The sequence below is a fragment of the Oncorhynchus masou genome, chromosome 2, assembly GCF_036934945.1.
Source record: "Oncorhynchus masou masou isolate Uvic2021 chromosome 2, UVic_Omas_1.1, whole genome shotgun sequence".
NCBI classification, from domain to species: domain Eukaryota; kingdom Metazoa; phylum Chordata; class Actinopteri; order Salmoniformes; family Salmonidae; genus Oncorhynchus; species Oncorhynchus masou.
In genome coordinates, this window is record NC_088213.1 from 39,316,969 (window position 1) to 39,336,980 (window position 20,012).

Here is a 20,012-nt window from a genome sequence, read left to right on the forward strand (position 1 = left end):
GTCTCTTACAACTGTCTCCTCTCCTCCAGATCTACCAGGACCTACTGTCTGTCTCCTATAACCTCCTCCTCTCCTCCAGATCTACTAGGACCTACTGTCTGTCTCCTATAACTGTCTCCTCTCCTCCAGATCTACCAGGACCTACTGTCTGTCTCCAATAACTCTCTCCTATCCTCCAGATCTACCAGGACCTACTGTCTGTCTCCAATAACTCGCTCCTCTCCTCCAGATCTATCAGGTCCTACTGTCTGTCTCCAATAACTCTCTCCTCTCCTTCAGATCTACCAGGACCTACTGTCTGTCTCCAATAACTCTCTCCTCTCCTCCAGATCTACCAGGGCCTACTGGCTGTCTTCTATAACCTAGGAGATGGAGACTACAACCTGACACTGCCCTCCTATCGCCTTGACAATGGCGAGTGGCACGAGGTCTACCTGGATCGCAACGACAACGAGTTGACCCTGCGTCTGGACGGGGGCGGGGGCAGACGGGAGACCAGTGCAGCTCCAAGCCGGAGCCGGGAGATCATCACCGACCCTGCGGTGGTGATGCTGGGAAACGCCTTCCCCTCAGGCTCCAACAAGAGCTTCCAGGGTGAGAAGACTGCAGGGAATGGGGCATGATGGGAAAGGCTGGGCGTGCGAGGCAGACAGTTAGTGACAGTTTGAGAACATAGCCTTCCAATAAGGTGCAGCCAGAGTTAGGCGCTTTATCAATTCATAATCCTCTTTTGAGTGAGATTACAAAGTATTGTATTGCCGATTTCTAAATGATTCATATGACTGGTGAATGAATAATTCACACAGATGCATCTTTAGAGTTAGGGGATGATGGCTGCCCTAGGGGAGGTTAGTATGAGATAGATAAAGTGTGACGCGGCTATGAGAGTATGCAGTGCAGTGCTCTGCAGTGCTGTGGAAATGGCATGTGACGTGCAGGGGGAGAGACAATAGAATGTGCAAATACAAGGGTGGTCAGGCAGCTTTGCCTCAGGCAGAAACAGACCGTGTGCGTGTTTATTAAATGGACTTTAAAAGCCCTGAAAGACTAGTGTTGTAAGCGTGTCAGAGCATGGCAAAGAAAGTAAGTGGTGTGTGTTTGTGTGTCAGAGCGTGTCCGTGTGTGTGTGCGTGTGTGTTTGATTGTCACACTGTCCTCTCCTCTCTCTCAAGGTTGCATTCGGGACCTGAGGCTGAACGGTCGATACGTGCCTCTGGATGGCCAGTCCAGAGACGGGGTCTCCGTGGTCAGTTCCCAGGGGCTCTCCTTGGGCTGCTCCTCCGACTCCTGCAAGAGGAACCAATGTAGCCCCCCCTTCACCTGCGTTGACCTCTGGAGAGTCCATGAGTGCAGGTACACGTGATCGAACACAATTCTCAAATCTCTCTCTACCGTCATACAAACACACCGAGGCCCTCGCTGTCTTCTTCAAGGACTACAGCATCAGAAGCCAGTGCCTCATCCTCTCGCAGCCTTTAATCTTAGACAAACTTCCCCTCATCCCCCCCATCAGTCAAACCAGGCCCTTTTGATACACCTCAGTCCTGCAGGGCTGGCTGTAAACATGCCTGAGTCAAATGTTGCCAGGCAGTGTGTGGGCAGCTATTCAACCCAGGCCCCCTGGTCGAGCTCCTCTCTCTGATTCTGGTAATGGTGGTTTAATGCTCTGTGTGAGTCCTACTGGTTTGACATCATACGTGTGTATGCCGATGTGTGTCTCTGTGTCTGTTCGTGTCCGGGTCGCAGCGCCACCGCACCATAACCTGTGGGTGGAAAATGGGGGAGAGTCTAAGTCACAAGTAACTATTTAATTGAGATGCATTTGTTTCGATCAATACACTGTGTTATCCGCTATCCTCTGAGTACAGTGGAGGACCAAAATAGAATCGGGGAATCAGAAAGGAGAGATCTAACCTCTGTCTCCTCTTACTCCTCCTTCCATCTTTTTTTTAGGTGCCCCCCTGGCCACATGGTGAAGCTGAATGGTACGGGGAAGTTCTGCATCTACACCCTGTGTGCCAGTCGGCCGTGCCACCGGGGCACATGCCTGGCACAATCGCCCTCCAAGTTCACGTGCCACTGCCCCGAGGGCTACCGGGGGCGCCACTGCGAGGTGGCGCTGGCCATCTACCGAGACGACGTGGGACTGAGCTTCAGCTCCCTGTTCGCCATTTGCATCTGCTTCATGGCTCTGCTAGGTAGCTATACCAAATAATGCCTGCTCTGGCGCTGCTAGGTAGCTATACCAAATACTGCCTGCTCTGGCGCTGCTAGGTAGCTATACCAAATACTGCCTGCTCTGGCGCTGCTAGGTAGCTATACCAAATACTGCCTGCTCTGGCGCTGCTAGGTAACTATACCAAATACTGCCTGCTCTGGCGCTGCTAGGTAGCCATACCAAATACTGCCTGCTCTGGCGCTGCTAGGTAACTATACCAAATACTGCCTGCTCTGGCGCTGCTAGGTAGCTATACCAACTGCTGCCTGCTCTGGCGCTGCTAGGTAGCTATACCAAATACTGCCTGCTCTGGTGCTGCTAGGTAGCTATACCAACTGCTGCCTGCTCTGGCGCTGCTAGGTAGCTATACCAAATACTGCCTGCTCTGGCGCTGCTAGGTAGCTATACCAAATACTGCCTGCTCTGGCGCTGCTAGGTAACTATACCAAATACTGCCTGCTCTGGCGCTGCTAGGTAGCTATACCAACTGCTGCCTGCTCCGGCTCTGGTGATCGACCGCCCGCCTGCCTGCCACCTGTCCGTCCGTCTGTCTCTTTCTCTCTGTCTGCCTGCCTGTCTGTGTCATCTCCATGGTAACACTGGACATCAAATCCTCCCTCTTGACTCTTCTCCTCTTCCCATTCAACCTCTTGTCGGGTCCATTGTTAATTCGAAATGACGCAACGACAAGGTTCCAGTTTAACAGTTTTACAATACCGTATGAACACCATCAAAGGTCACCATTACACTCAAGGCCAGGTCCATCAACCAACCAACTTCATGCGCACTCTTGACTGAGTGATAGCCCCTAAATAACAGAAATATTAGGATACTTAAAACATGAACTTAACAATCTCCCCTTTTCTTTAAAGACAAATAAAACATCAACAACATAATTAAATGTCCAAGTATTATTCAAGATCCCCATTACAAATGGGTTGTGTGACCAGTTTTTATTTGTATTACTCAAGCTGACACTTTCCATTACTGAGAGCCTGTTGGAGCACAACACCCGATGCTCCTTTTTTAGTCAGACAGTCAGCAAGCTGTTCCTTTGTAGTCGACCACAAAATCCGCTGGATTCTCTGTGCTTGAATAAGTTCCTCGATGCTGCTAATCTCAAGACGAAGTCTTTTCTCTGTGACAGACTTGGTTGACTTCACAGCATCAACTAATGAGTAGTTGTCAGTGACACAAACTACAGGTGGAATGTGCCGTTTTGTCTCACCAGTGGCAAGCTCTGAGAACAGAGTTGCAAGAAAGATAGATAGCATTGTCAATTCCACCCGCAAGAGCATGTGTTTCTCCAGCCAGTGTGCTTCGGACAACCCTTCTGATCCTTTTTGACTGCCAACAGATCGGTGAGAATCTTCCTCCTTCCACCCATTCCACATAGAGGGGAATTCCTTTGTACGGCTCTTGAAGAATCTTGGTTAATGGTTTGAAGATTCTTGATATAGCTCTCCTGTTGCGTCAGTATTGTTCCATCAACTGTAATAAACTCTATGCCAACATAAACATTATCATGCTCCTCACGACTGACCAGGAAAACAGCTTTGAGGTTTGGAATCACAGTTGTAGCAAATGTCTGTGAGCCACCCAAGATAAAGTCATCAACATGACAGGCAAGTACTCCAGTCACATTGCAGTCTTGATCAAGCCAATAGACGACTGCAGGATCCACTTGTGACATTTTTCCACCTGTATTCAGCATTGTTGTCTGGACTTTATTGTACCAGTAGAGTGATGCATCTACCAGTCCATACACACACTTTTATAGTTTCCACAGTGTTCCTTCGCTTTTAGCTTCAGGCAGAGGTCGGATGTGAATGTCCCTTGACAGCTCTGTTCCCTGCAAAAATGCAGATTTGATGTCTATGGAATTAAGTTTCCATTTTTTTTCTGGCAGATCACTGACGTCAGTAATCTGAGTGACTGAGGCGCGTGTCGTGAGTCTTTTGGGAGTTCTTCAGCAGCCAGCTCCTCTAAACCTCCAGCCACTAGATGAGTTCTTCAGCAGCCAGCTCCTCTAAACCTCCAGCCACTAGATGAGTCGTTTAGCAGCCAGCTCCTCTAAACCTCCAGCCACTAGATGAGTCGTTTAGCAGCCAGCTCCTCTAAACCTCTAGCCACTAGATGAGTCGTTTAGCAGCCAGCTCCTCTAAACCTCTAGCCACTAGATGAGTCGTTTGGGAGTCGTTTAGCAGCCAGCTCCTCTAAACCTCCAGCCACTAGATGAGTCGTTTAGCAGCCAGCTCCTCTAAACCTCTAGCCACTAGATGAGTCGTTTAGCAGCCAGCTCCTCTAAACCTCTAGCCACTAGATGAGTCGTTTAGCAGCCAGCTCCTCTAAACCTCCAGCCACTAGATGAGTCGTTTAGCAGCCAGCTCCTCTAAACCTCTAGCCACTAGATGAGTCGTTTGGGAGTCGTTTAGCAGCCAGCTCCTCTAAACCTCTAGCCACTAGATGAGTTGTTTAGCAGCCAGCTCCTCTAAACTTCTAGCCACTAGATGAGTCGTTTGGGAGTTGTTTAGCAGCCAGCTCCTCTAAACCTCCAGCCACTAGATGAGTCGTTTGGGAGTTGTTTAGCAGCCAGCTCCTTTAAACCTCCAGCCACTAGATGAGTCGTTTGGGAGTTGTTTAGCAGCCAGCTCCTCTAAACCTCTAGCCACTAGATGAGTTGTTTGGGAGTTGTTTAGCAGCCAGCTCCTCTAAACCTCCAGCCACTAGATGAGTCGTTTGGGAGTTGTTTAGCAGCCAGCTCCTCAAAACCTCTAGCCACTAGACGTGCTTTAGGCGCCATTCCAGTTAAGGATTCTTTAAAGGGTTCACACCCACCTTGTTGAGACACATTTTTGACTTCCTCAAACACTCAATTTTTTCTCCAATTATTGAGCTCATCTGGCTTCGCTGAGTCAAATGACACGTCCTTTGTTTCAAGTACATCATCATTTTGAATGTCATTCTGTTTTTCTCGATTTTCCATTGGTTCAATTCTGAGATGATCTACAAGTGACAGGTCAGCTGGTCCTGTTGTACCAGAAAGTGTAGCTGGTTCAGAGTACTGCAAGTTGTACCAGTTCTGGTGTTTTCCTTTGGCTTTTCCTGCTCGTCCAATGACGGTTGCTGTATGTGGAATACCATGTATTTAACAGTTGGTCCAGTTTTCAGATTGGAACAACCATGTTCTCTTCACACATGTGGCTGTTGAATATGCCTCGTAGGCACCGTCTTTCTCTTCTTTAAGAAATACAGAATCTAGTGCTCTTATCAAAGTTCCCATACCATCATCCATGTTCAAATCCTCAACGGCTATTTCCAGTGCTGTGTCTCTCGCTCTTCCCTCCAGCGATAATACCACCGCAAGTGCTTGCTTTTTCGCGTCCAGATTACTAACGCGTGTCCAGATTCCAAGTTCATTTTTCCAACTTTCGTACGACCTCTTCTCGTCGAAGCGAGGGGGCACATTGTAGTTATTAACCATCCTCTGCTACCAATGTTAATTCGAAATGACACAATGACAAGGTTCCAGTTTAACAAAGTTTACTATACCGTATGAACACCATCAAAGGTCGCCATTACACTCAAGGCCAGGTCCATCAACCAACCCGACTTCATGCGCACGCTTGACTGAGTGAAAGCCCCGTAATAACAGAAATATTGGGATACTTAAAACATGAACTTAACATCCATCTCCCCTATCGGTCTGTCAGCTGAGATAGAGCACTGTGCTGTAAGTCCATTGACAGGTCTAGTAGAAATTGCTTGAGTCAAACAGTGACCGGGCAGCGTATGGACTGTGCTAAGGTAGCAAGGTCCAGCTTATACTCTAGTTATAACAGGCAGTGAAAAGGAGTCCCTTTGACCAGTACTCAGTAGTCCACCTTGATACATGCCTTTTGGTCAATCTAGTGTCAGCCAGTCATAGTCAGTCACTAGATCAGGTGTTAATGTGCTGTCTGTCTCCGACTGTCCTGTCCTCTATCTTCATCGGGCGTTCAACTTCTAGCCGTCGCTCAATTTGCTTAATTTTAAAGGCATCATGACCTTGATCATCCACAGCCACTGTTGCTTTTTACGTGTTAATTGCTTGATTTGTAGGCGCACAATGTGCTGTTTACCGAAGCCCAAAGAAATTGAGATCAATGCACTACGGCTTTGGATAGAATTTCAATCGGCCAAGCATTCCACTCACAGCAACTTAAGTATCGAGAGAGAGGTTTTTTTCCCCAGCTGCATTCAATCCAGTTTGTTTGGAGTGAATCCAAGCAGTTGAATAACTGGGAGTGTAAAGGGCTCTGGCTCTCTTGACATTAAGCCGAACAAAAGCATCTCGTTCTGAAGCTTCCTTTTCTTAACGGTTAATAGGTTTATGGCATGATGCGAACGCTATACGCCTCCACCTCCTCACCCACTCCAATTCCTCCTCTCACCCACCTCCCTCCTCCATTGGATGCAGAAGGAACCTCCCCACTGTCTCACACGCTCTCAGCTAGCTACAGCTGGAAAGGAAATAGCAGGAGGCCTGCTCTCCTTGTCCGAAAAATAGATCTCAGTGAAGCTTGCCAGAACTGTATTGGAGAGGGACAAATTGCATCCGTGAAAATTACCCAATGTTCAGTTTTGCTGTCGTAGACTAAACGCAAAGTGATTTTAGTTGGGAATAAGCTGTGCCTTTTGACTGCAGTAGGTGTTCCTTTGTAGGAGGGTAGTGCTACAGGCTCAGTTAAAGTGTCCAGATTTTAGGTCTTGCTTGTTAGACCAATGATCGATCTATAGATGAAGATGAGTGCGTAGCCCTAAATGATCTGTTTAGGCCCATAGACGCACAGAGATAATATCTGGTGTAGTGCACCGGGTGTTGTGCTGCCAAGGTGCCTTATCTTGAGGGGCAGAGAGGACATCTCTCCAAGATCCCTCCGATATTTGTGATATTCCCCTAATGCCAATAGGCAATAATGCCTAGATTTTTGCAGACTTGCAGCATCTCCTCTGGCTATGTTTGTTTCTATGTCTCAGTATGCCCCTTAGCCACCCAGCGGGCTCGAACCTATGACTACAGGATGCTCTGGCTTTCACACCACTGTGCCAGAGGGCTCGGCATGGGCACTATCAACGAATACAGTAGAATGACGTCATCAACTGTATGAGTATGGTCCGTTAGTCTGCAGATGTTTCAAGGTTGTCCAGTGACCTCTATGACAAGAGACAACTGCAAAAGCCACAGAGTCCACAATGTACAGAAGTAGGAATTTGCAGATAGAACGAGCTACATAGTGGAATGTACAGAATGAATCCCTGTTTGACTCCATAGTAGTGGTACCTGATTGGGTACCATGCTGTGGTTGCCAGCCTATCCTCTCCGTCCGTGAGAAAAGCCTAGCTACCCATGGACTGCTTGGGCCATGTGATGCCAGGCTCTGTTTTTTGGGGGGGATTGTGTGTCCGTGAAAACTCTCAGGGTTGCTGATGTGGAAGTGGACAGACGAGCAGTGCCTCGCAGCCTCCTCTCCTCGCGGCCGGGGCTTTCCTAATAACCAGTGAGTCAGAACGCTGAGTGAACCTGCCACTGGGTCTGACAGAGAGGGAGATATGGAGAGGCCTCACACACATCCTATTAATGGTTTTTAAACCAAATTGTACCTCAAATCACTACACCAGAAGCGCAATAGGCAGGGCAATCCACACAATACAGCGCATGCAGCGTCTTATCTGAATTCGAGGTTCTCAATACATTTTCTTACATGAAATCGTATGGCAAGTCACATCACCAACTGCTACCTGAATCACTTTTCCTAACAGTTTTGTGAGTGTATTTTACTCCGCGGACGAATGTTAGAGTAGAGGGACGCTATTCCATGTACTTTCAAATTGACTAGTGAATTACAGGCATCCTTTTATCACTATGTAAAGCCCTGTGCCATAAGATATTTTAATCATATTTAAACACTATTCTCAAAACTCTCTTCATAGTTTGTTTTCCATACTCCTATCCTCGCCGTTCTCTCTCATTTCCATTGTTCTGATTCAACCGTTGTTCTTAAGGTTTTTTGGTCTTTCACCAGTAATATTTATGTTGTGTCTTCTTCCTACTTTGTTACTGAACTGCTTGTTGATTGAGGTCTGCATATCCTACGTTGTTTGTTCAATAATTCACAGTAAACCTGTTACTGACTAAATGTAACACGTATTGATCTCTAACAAGATACAAACTCCATTATCCATCATTAAGCTATATGGCTACAGAGAGAATGTTTTGGTTGCTAACTACACTGGTTCTGAGTGTTGTCTACCAGCTGTGTGGGTAACAACAGATTCTAAAAGACTGTACAACTGGCAGGTGAGGCTACACACTGAACATTCATGGTGAAAGGAATGGAACAGCTTGGTTCTCCACTGTTTCAAGGTGTTGAGTGATAATTCTGGATCACTGACGTCCGCCAAATACACACACACACACACACGCACGCACGCACGCACGCACGCACACACGCACGCACGCACACACTGGGAAGTCAGACTGTTCAGTGTGTGTGTGTGTATTCTCAGTGTGTGTGTGTGTGTGTATTCAGACGCTGCCTAATCCCTTCTGTCCTGCACACGGTTCCAGATTAGTTTAGCTTTTCATCCTGAGTCTGAGTCTGTTGTGAGGTGGGGTTGAAAAAGTAGTCTCAGTCAGAGAGAGGAATACAACTATAAGATATCCCTCTTTTATGTCTCCTCTTTATTGTCCTGCCTGTATCCGGATTAGTTTCCACGGTGACAGGCACAAATACCACAGCTGTTGAACGGTGATGTTGGCTGGAGCCTTTTTGAAGGTGTCTCTGGACCTGCTGCTATTCACAGTGTGGTCTCTTACAGAAAAAAGTGTGTTATCCAGAACCTTGAAGGGTATTTGGCTGTCCCCACAGGAGAACCCTTTGAAGAACCCATTTGGTTTCCATGTAGAACCCGTTCCACCAAGTGTTCTACATGGAGCTCAGAAGGGCTGTACTTGGAACCAAAAACGGTTCCATCTGGAACCCAAAAGGGTTATCCTTTGGGGGAGAAAAAACCCCGTTTGAAAAAAACTTTTTTATGAGTCAACACGTTGGGTTTGGAGCCTCAGCTGGCTCTTTGCTAGGGATGGAATGAGGGTTATGAATGGCAAACCATTTAGCCAGTGAGTGATAACCTGGAACCAATAGAGGTATGAGATGAGCAAAAAGTGGAGCAGTGAAAGAGTCAATGAGAGAGGACAGAAATACAGTGAGAGAGAATGACAGAGAGAGAGAGTCAATGAGAGAGGACAGAAATACAGTGAGAGAGAATGACAGAGAAAGAGTCAATGAGAGAGGACAGAAATACAGTGAGAGAGAATGACATAGAAAGAGTCAATGAGAGAGGACAGAAATACAGTGAGAGAAAATGACATAGAAAGAGTCAATGAGAGAGGACAGAAATAGTGAGAGAGAATGACAGAAAAAGAGTCAATGAGAGAGGACAGAAATACAGTGAGAGAGAATGACATAGAAAGAGTCAATGAGAGAGGACAGAAATACAGTGAGAGAGAATGACAGAGAAAGAGTCAATGAGAGAGGACAGAAATACAGTGAGAGAAAATGACATAGAAAGAGTCAATGAGAGAGGACAGAAATACAGTGAGAGAAAATGACATAGAAAGAGTCAATGAGAGAGGACAGAAATAGTGAGAGAGAATGACAGAAAAAGAGTCAATGAGAGAGGACAGAAATACAGTGAGAGAGAATGACATAGAAAGAGTCAATGAGAGAGGACAGAAATACAGTAAGAGAAAATGACATAGAAAGAGTCAATGAGAGAGGACAGAAATACAGTGAGAGAAAATGACATAGAAAGAGTCAATGAGAGGGGACAGAAATAGTGAGAGAGAATGACAGAGAAAGAGTCAATGAGAGAGGACAGAAATAGTGAGAGAGAATGACAGAGAAAGAGTCAATGAGAGAGGACAGAAATACAGTGAGAGAAAATGACATAGAAAGAGTCAATGAGAGAGGACAGAAATACAGTGAGAGAGAATGACATAGAAAGAGTCAATGAGAGAGGACAGAAATACAGTGAGAGAGAATGACATAGAAAGAGTCAATGAGAGAGGACAGAAATACAGTGAGAGAGAATGACATAGAAAGAGTCAATGAGAGAGGACAGAAATACAGTGAGAGAGAATGACATAGAAAGAGTCAATGAGAGAGGACAGAAATACAGTGAGAGAAAATGACATAGAAAGAGTCAATGAGAGAGGACAGAAATACAGTGAGAGAGAATGACAGAGAAAGTCAATGAGAGAGGACAGAAATACAGTGAGAGAGAATGACATAGAAAGAGTCAATGAGAGAGGACAGAAATACAGTGAGAGAGAATGACATAGAAAGAGTCAATGAGAGAGGACAGAAATACAGTGAGAGGGAATGACATAGAAAGAGTCAATGAGAGAGGACAGAAATACAGTGAGAGAGAATGACAGAGAAAGAGTCAATGAGAGAGGACAGAAATACAGTGAGAGAGAATGACAGAGAAAGAGTCAATGAGAGAGGACAGAAATACAGTGAGAGAGAATGACAGAGAAAGAGTCAATGAGAGAGGACAGAAATACAGTGAGAGAGAATGACATAGAAAGAGTCAATGAGAGAGGACAGAAATACAGTGAGAGAGAATGACATAGAAAGAGTCAATGAGAGAGGACAGAAATACAGTGAGAGAGAATGACATAGAAAGAGTCAATGAGAGAGGACAGAAATACAGTGAGAGAAAATGACATAGAAAGAGTCAATGAGAGAGGACAGAAATACAGTGAGAGAGAATGACAGAGAAAGTCAATGAGAGAGGACAGAAATACAGTGAGAGAGAATGACATAGAAAGAGTCAATGAGAGAGGACAGAAATACAGTGAGAGAAAATGACATAGAAAGAGTCAATGAGAGAGGACAGAAATAGTGAGAGAGAATGACAGAGAAAGAGTCAATGAGAGAGGACAGAAATACAGTGAGAGAGAATGACAGAGAAAGAGTCAATGAGAGAGGACAGAAATACAGTGAGAGAGAATGACAGAGAAAGTCAATGAGAGAGGACAGAAATACAGTGAGAGCGAATGACATAGAAAGAGTCAATGAGAGAGGACAGAAATACAGTGAGAGAGAATGACATAGAAAGAGTCAATGAGAGAGGACAGAAATACAGTGAGAGAGAATGACAGAGAAAGAGTCAATGAGAGAGGACAGAAATACAGTGAGAGAAAATGACAGAAAAAGAGTCAATGAGAGAGGACAGAAATACAGTGAGAGAGAATGACAGAGAAAGAGTCAATGAGAGAGGACAGAAATACAGTGAGAGGGAATGACAGAGAAAGAGTCAATGAGAGAGGACAGAAATACAGTGAGAGAGAATGACATAGAAAGAGTCAATGAGAGAGGACAGAAATACAGTGAGAGAGAATGACATAGAAAGAGTCAATGAGAGGGGACAGAAATACAGTGAGAGAGAATGACATAGAAAGAGTCAATGAGAGGGGACAGAAATACAGTGAGAGAGAATGACATAGAAAGAGTCAATGAGAGAGGACAGAAATACAGTGAGAGAGAATGACATAGAAAGAGTCAATGAGAGAGGACAGAAATACAGTGAGAGAGAATGACAGAGAAAGAGTCAATGAGAGAGGACAGAAATACAGTGAGAGAGAATGACAGAGAAAGAGTCAATGAGAGAGGACAGAAATAGTGAGAGAGAATGACATAGAAAGAGTCAATGAGAGAGGACAGAAATACAGTGAGAGGGAATGACATAGAAAGAGTCAATGAGAGAGGACAGAAATACAGTGAGAGGGAATGACATAGAAAGAGTCAATGAGAGAGGACAGAAATACAGTGAGAGAGAATGACATAGAAAGAGTCAATGAGAGAGGACAGAAATAGTGAGAGAGAATGACAGAGAAAGAGTCAATGAGAGAGGACAGAAATACAGTGAGAGAAAATGACATAGAAAGAGTCAATGAGAGAGGACAGAAATACAGTGAGAGAGAATGACATAGAAAGAGTCAATGAGAGAGGACAGAAATACAGTGAGAGAGAATGACAGAGAAAGAGTCAATGAGAGAGGACAGAAATACAGTGAGAGAAAATGACATAGAAAGAGTCAATGAGAGAGGACAGAAATAGTGAGAGAGAATGACAGAGAAAGAGTCAATGAGAGAGGACAGAAATACAGTGAGAGAAAATGACAGAGAAAGTCAATGAGAGAGGACAGAAATACAGTGAGAGAGAATGACATAGAAAGAGTCAATGAGAGAGGACAGAAATACAGTGAGAGGGAATGACAGAGAAAGGAGGGATGGCAGGGAGGGAGAGGTAAACAGACAGCGAAAGGGATTAGGGGTACAAGGGAGAGAATGAGAGAAAGGAAGAGAGAAATGGAAAGACAGACACTTAGTAATAGAATGAGGAATGGACAGAGCGAGAGCAGGCTTTGCTAGGCCCGCTGCAGCAACCAGCATTATACTTTTGATGGCCTTGAGCCTGCTCATTATTGGCTAGGATTGATTTATTTAGAGATTCTCATCTCGCCATGCTCTCACGATGGTGTAACAGAGGAGAGAGGGAAAACAGGCTTTTCTTCCTTTATCCACAGTCATGTGGGTCTGAGCTAAGAAAAGTCCACAGTATATACTGTCCACATGCATTACTGTATACAGAATCGAGCTATCGTTACACAATAGGCATTAGTGCTGAAACCCGAAATGTAACTCTTTCAGTATTTTGCCATGCGGTATGCAAAACAGTATGCTTTGCTCCTGGTGGAATTATACACTTGTCTTATAAATCGGTATTTCCTGACTAGTAAAAATTGCAACTTTTTTTTCCACTCAAGAAGTCCCCAAGTGGTGCAGAAAAACAAACAAATGCTTCAGTGAGATTACTTTTTAATTTTCTTTTTACTCCAAATGAATGCATCACAGGACAGAATGATGCACATGCCAGTTACAGTGTCTATATGATTTTTTGTTAAATGAGTGTGGTACAGACAGAATCAATCACCTTGAGTGATATTCCATAACCTGGTATAGATGGTGGTGTGTGTTAGACACTGGGATGCATGTTGTCTATCTTGGGGTTACGGAGAAGCGTGTGAGGTCATTAGTTGGGTGATGCAATCGATAGTGCAGGCTTTGGTAGGGTTCTGGGAGGAGAGGAGGAGAGAGGGGAAAAAAAGGCAGACTGCAGCTAGCCAGCCACTCAGACCTCCTCTGCTTGGTAATCAGAGCAACAGTTCCACTCCTGGAGAGAACAGACACACATTTCTAAATCGCAGAGGGCCTTTGAAGACACACAACCCAAATAGGGAAGTCTCTATGAGAGCTGACCTGAACTAACTTCAGAGAAACCTTTCTCTTCGTCACACAACACTCTCAATCCAAGTGATGGCAGACCGTCATAGACAAACACTGTGTTTCAGAGTTGGAGGCAGGTATCACACAACTTGACATGCAGCCTATTCCCACACCTGAGAACAGAAACGTGTCAATCTCCGAGGCTTTTTGAACACCTCACCTAGATGAACATGTCTGGTCTGAAGACAATTGCAACATTTCACAGGAGTGATAGAGTAACAGACAGACATGGGATGGCATATACCTGTGCAATAGACCCAGCGCTACAAAGCCCTCTAAAAAGCGACTTGATTTGCTTGTGAACACAGGAGGGTGAACATTGTGTTCGTAAATTGATATGGATTTTTTTTTATCCGGTACCAGTACCTGACTTCTGAAGAGGGAGAGTTCACTCAGAGATTGCCCTGATAATTGGGAGATTTCAATTCGATCTGTCTCACCCTGTCGCCCCGGTCCCCTTGCTAAGTGACACCTTATCAAACTAATGACAGGTGAGCACACAACAATCAACACAGAGAACCAAAACAAATAAGGGCAATTGAGAGGGAGAGAGGGAGAGAGAAAAAGGAATTTGAAGAAACCGAAGGAGGGAGAGAGAGAGAGAGAGGAAGAAATCGGAGGGATGATCAAAGCTGAGAGGTTGAGTCAAATAAGGTGTGACGGAAGGGGGAGGGAGGGGTAGAGTATAGAGAGATTTATGGAGAAGAACTGTATGGGTAGATAATATACTCTAAAGGTCACAGCAGTCTATAGGGGAGGATTGATTTTGAGAACACCATTTGCAACTCTGCAGAGAGAGACCTTATTGAGTAGCTGTCCCAGCAGTCAGCCAGCACTCCACCTGTCAGGCCTCTCAGCACAGCCATCATGCTGATAATGCAATGTCAAATCAACGCAGTGGAAACAGTTCACGCAGTCACTTCTAATCAAACTGAACTAGGAACTTTCTCTCTCTCTCTCTCGCTCTCTCTCTCTCTCTGTGTGCGTCTGCCTCTTCCTCCTTCTGTGCTCTCCGGCGCCCCCTAGTGCTGCTACTGGGCATCTTCCTGTACACCCGCTGGCGCAGCTACAAGGGCCTAAAGGAGGGCGTTTACCACGTGTCAGCTCACCATGACGGCTGGGAGGACATTAGAGAGAACGTGCTCAACTACGATGAAGAAGGAGGAGGAGAGGAGGACCAAGTAAGCGCGAACACATCTATGTCACCTACACACTAACGCACAATGTGATGCAGTGCCTTTTTGACACTTGTCACAAACGGTTTCACTGAACGCAGTTCCAGACTGAGTTTGTGAAGTGAAACAATTCAGGTTGGATTCGAGGCTAGGCATTATGGGTACCACACTAGCTCAAGCACACTCCTTTTCCCCACCATGCCATTGTAACACCTTCTCACTCTGGTTCACCTCCAACTAAAAAGACACTAGTGGAGTGTTTGAATATTCATGAACTCCTTACACACGATCAATCAAATCAAATCAAATGTATTTATATAGCCCTTCGTACATCAGCTGATATCTCAAAGTGCTATACAGAAACCCTGCCTAAAACCCCAAACAGCAAGCAATGCAGGTGTAGAAGCATGGTGCCTAGGAAAAACTCCCTAGAAAGGCCAAAACCTAGGAAGAAACCTAGAGAGGAACCAGGCTATGTGGGGTGGCCAGTCCTCTTCTGGCTGTGCCCGGTAGAGATTATAACACAACATAGCCACGATGTTCAAATGTTCATAAATGACCAGCATGGTCAAATAATAATAATCACAGGCAGAACAGTTGAAACTGGAGCAGCAGCACGGCCAGGTGGACTGGGAACAGCAAGGAGTCATCATGTCAGGTAGTCCTGAGGCATGGTCCTAGGGCTCAGGTCCTCCGAGAGAGAGAAAGACAGAAAGAGAGAAAGAGAGAATTAGAGAGAGCATACTTAAATTCAGACAGGACACCGGATAGGACAGGAGAAGTACTCCAGATATAACAAACTGACCCTAGTCCCCCGACACATAAACAACTGCAGCATAAATACTGGAGGCTGAGACAGGAGGGGTCAGGAGACACTGTGACGATGACACATAACGTGATGATCAGATGCTTAGTGACGCTGAAATCCTTTAAGAGGTCCTCTGGTGGATCTTTAGAGACGAGAGCCTGCCATAAAACTGCTGAACAATTAATCAAGTGGCCACCGGACTATTTACGTTGAACCCCTCCTTGTTTTTACACTGCTGCTACTCGCTGTTTATCTATGCATAGCCACTTTACAAATGACCTCGACTAACCTGTACATTGACTTGGTACCAGTACCCCCTGTATATAGTCTTGCTATTGTTGTGTAATTTTCTTGTGTTACTTTTTGATTTTAGAACAATGTTTTCCTTTCGTTAAATTCAATAAATATTTATTGAACTGCATTGTTGGTTAAGGGCTTGTGAGTCAGGTCTCCACCTGGTATATTCGGAGCATATGACAAATAACATTTTATTTGAGGTAATCAATTACCGAGCACATCCGCCCGTGTGTCATTTACTCCTCCACCATTTCTCCATCCTCTTTTCCTCCAGGGCCCAGGCTTCCATCTCTCCAGAGTGAAGCGCTGCCGTGGTAACGAGGGTGAATCAGTCTCGCCTGAATCAAATGACTGCTGAAGTGATTGTGTGTTATATAAAAATGGATGTTCTCTAGCCCTCGTCCAATATTTCCCTGTGCTCTGTTGAAGTGAAACACTCCCCTCGCCCCCTTCACATTCCCTCAGATTACTTAGTGTATTCGGCTAATACAGTCTGTCACCTCTCCACTAGCAGAGAATTAATCTGGATTTCGTTCACTAAGGGAGAAAATGAAGACAGAGTGTAAATGTAGACAGGTAGAGCATATGCTCTTTTTTTCTCCTCTTCTCACCATCACGCTCTATGATGTGATGTTTAACTTGTTTGAATCCCGGGAAGAGAAGCTGCTGCCTTGGCAACAGCTAATGGGGATGCTAATAAAATACGAAATACTCTCCATTGCTCCATCTGTCCATTTGTTCCTCCTTTCCATTCTCTATTTTGACGTTCCATCCTCTCTCCCTGTGCGTGTGTGTGTGCGTGTGTGTGTGTGTGTAGAATGCATATGATATGGCCGAGCTACAGAAGTCTCTCCAGCCCAGTCCGGCCCAGTCTGTCCAGTACACCCGCTCCAGGGCCATCCACCAACATCACCACACCCAGCACCAACAGCCCCAGGACACTCTTAGCAGGTTGGGCGCCAGCACCGCCCCTTCCTCCTTCACCACCACCCTGCGGAGGGATGTGCCCCCCACCAGGTCCCTCGCCCAGGGCCAGAGCAGGCCCCTCCTGCTGGCCAGAAAGAGCCTGTCCTTCTCCAGCCAGGACCTGGCCCGCTACCTGTGTGAGATCATCCGGGACGCTGACCAGGCCCCAGAGTCGGCCCCCTTCGACTCCCTGCAGGTGTTCTCCACGGAGGGGGGAGGCTCGCTGGCCGGGTCCCTCAGCTCCTTCAGCTCAGCCGGGCTGGAGGAGGACACGGCTAGGGGCCAAGACTCCCTGAAGGATTGGGGCCCACGTTTCGAGAAACTCAAAGCCCTCTACGAGAAGACCGAGGCCAGCGACCTCTGAACGCTGAGGGAGACAGACCAAGCTACCGTGCTGCAGAGACCACCAAACAGCAGGAAACTACAGAGCTACAGTAAACTAATTGGACGCATAGGAGGAGAGAGAGAAGTTCAGGAAGGAGAGAGAGACTGATGGAGAGCTTGGCCTCTCTCCTCTTGGAGTGACTTGTTCTCCACAGGGTTTTTTTCTCTAAACGGGCCTAGAGCGAGGCTGAGGCTGGGACTGATGTTAACCTAACCAGGCCTATAACTGAGACTCACTGTTCACTGGATAATGGGAGCTGCCAATCAATGACATGGACAGATTAATTATGGCACTTACCGAGCATGGCACACAGACCTATTGCAGTGGCTTGCTGTTGACAATAATTTGGGTGAAAATGTTATTATATTTGTCAGTGAAATGAATTGCGAGGATTGCCTCGCACCTCTTGGCCCTTGATATAGCATATTCTGTTCTCTATGTCTGTGATACATCAGTGTTTTGAAAAACTGCTTAGACATTTGATACAGGAATAGTTTTTTCTGTGGCCTTCCAGTGGGCTCTCTTTCCAAAATCTCTTTGCTGGGTGTGCAGTCACAGTTAACAGTTGTGCTCGTATGTTATATCCTAAACTTCTCCTTCCTTGATTTGGTTTTCTATTCACTTCACTCTCCCCTCCATTCATTTATATTCACCGGAGGGAGAGAGCTCAGAAATCAAGCCGGAGAGAAGAAAAGGAAAGGACAGAGGAGCTGAGGAAAGGGCCTTTTCTGTTTCTCAGCTTTAACCTTCTTTCTCAGGAATACCAAACATTCTGAACACCACCGTTGCAGCACAGAACCATGCTATGAATACAAATGACAAATTCACCGTGAATGGCGGTCCAAGGTGAAAAAAGTGCAGAGAGGGTCGCGCCGAAGCCTCCTATAGAATTGACAGTGGACACCCGCTGACCATCGCTGCTGTTGCCATGGCGTTGTGATAGTGGAGGCAGCTATAGTTGACTGTGTTCACTGATATATGTCTGGAAGGGAGTGTTTGCCAGTTGTGTTAAAGGGGTGGTGGGGGCGTTCACAGTAAACAGTATGAGCCCAGTAGATTGAACGATCAAAGGGAAATGATCCAGCTACATGGGTAGTCACACTAAGGATCTCACCCAGTGGGGTTCAGCTATTTATCTTCCCCAAAGCTGGAGGATGATGCCCCCACAAACAGTTCCCCCCTATCATATAAACCAGGACCAATCTGCCCAAACTAAAAACCCTTCAGAAGTCAGCGTTCACTGCATTTGTGTTGTTCACCTCTGCTTTGAGAGAGTGGAGAGTGGAGGTGAAATTAGCCAAAGAATGCAGGGAGGAAGAGTGGAAAGGAGGGAAGGTTTGTGCTGATTCAAAGCACCTCCGGGACTCTGAGTTAAATGTGCTTGTGTGAGGAGCTGTGAAGCTCCATGGGGAGTAGAGAAGGGGAGAGGGAAAGGGTTTTGGAAATGGTTTGTTGCACAGCAAATGGAATAAATAAGTAATGTTACCTTCCTCTGCGATAGACTAAACACCAACATTGTATTTCATGTATTTCAAGGTAGCATCAGCACACCCTTCTCATTATTTTGATTTACTTAAAAAAAAACAAATCAGTGCAGAAACGCTGCATGTTAAGCGTGACGGTACAACAGTAAAGGGTAGGAGTGTGTTAAAAACACATCAGCGCACTAATCCTAATGGGAGTTGAAGGCAGAGCTGTCATGCTGTAAACCAAAGGATCATGGGAGTTTTAAAAGTCGATTGAGAAGTCGACATTCTGATTACGGATTTCAAACGTGCCAATTTTCTGAAGGCAGCAAGAACGTGAGTTTAAAATAGGATATAGGGAGGTGAGGGAACGGAACGCTGCCGGAATGCAATGCTTTTTCATAGGCATCAAAAGCTCCTCAAGGGATGGAGTTTTGATTCATCCTCCGAGCACGGTTGGCCAGGAACCTGGCTTATAGAGGAGCTAGTAAAAAATAATGATTAAAATGTGAAGATTGTGTTTGGGATTCACAGGATTTCTCTCTGGGTTGCAGAGAAAAGATTCTACTTTAATTTGTATCATAAATGGCTTCAACATTGTCTAATGGATACAAACATATTGTGGAATTTTATGTTTTTACCTCATTTGTATATAGGAAGATAAAGTCATTGCTTTTTTTAATGTGTCAATGGAAGAACTATGGATCACGTACTGCTTCTTTAAGAAAAAGTGAACTTATCTTTTTTTTTTATCATTATCATGACCGGCTTTGAATATAGATATCTTGGTGTTTTGTATTTGCATCAATCTTTTTTCTCAATAAAGATGAACTTATTTGAAATCAGTGATTGTCCTGATTGTTTGCATTAAGCATGATGTGAGTTTATAGCAGGGTTCCCCAAATGGTGGCCCGCAGGCTGAATTTGGCCCGCACGTGGTTTTATTTTTGTGCTCCAAGTTTTCTGAGCAAAAATGTCATTGTTTTAACATTAAAAAAAACTATAAGAACACCAGGAAATTAGCTCGAAATTATTTTAATTTTGGAAATCTATTCCCAAGTATCCCCACGCATAATAGAGTCTCTGATCGTATACAAATGTATACAAGGTTTGAAATATATCTGTTTGGGCTTCTTGTGGTCAATTTGCAATTGACAAATTATTTGTCATTACGTTCCTGCCTCCACTCAAGAAGAAAAAAACCATCCCGCAGCTGAATCTAGTTGATGATGCCTGGTTTATGGAATACAGGACTAGGAAAGAAAGAGAAAGCCTCAAGCAAGATATATTGTTTTTGAT

The 20,012-nt window shown here is 45.3% G+C and overlaps 1 protein-coding gene across 1 annotated transcript in view; it reads left to right on the forward strand.

Annotated features, from left to right (window-relative positions):
* Window positions 1-19,724, forward strand: part of LOC135504728 (neural-cadherin-like) — a 228,295-nt gene extending 208,571 nt beyond the window's left edge. Inside the window, exons 29-33 of the mRNA XM_064923548.1 lie at window positions 330-594; window positions 1,173-1,353; window positions 1,954-2,198; window positions 14,643-14,797; window positions 16,714-19,724. Coding sequence (XP_064779620.1) covers window positions 330-594; window positions 1,173-1,353; window positions 1,954-2,198; window positions 14,643-14,797; window positions 16,714-17,226 — 1,359 coding nt within the window. The 3' untranslated portion in view covers window positions 17,227-19,724. The remainder of the gene's footprint in view (window positions 1-329; window positions 595-1,172; window positions 1,354-1,953; window positions 2,199-14,642; window positions 14,798-16,713) is intronic.
* The last annotated feature ends 288 nt before the right edge of the window (window positions 19,725-20,012 follow it).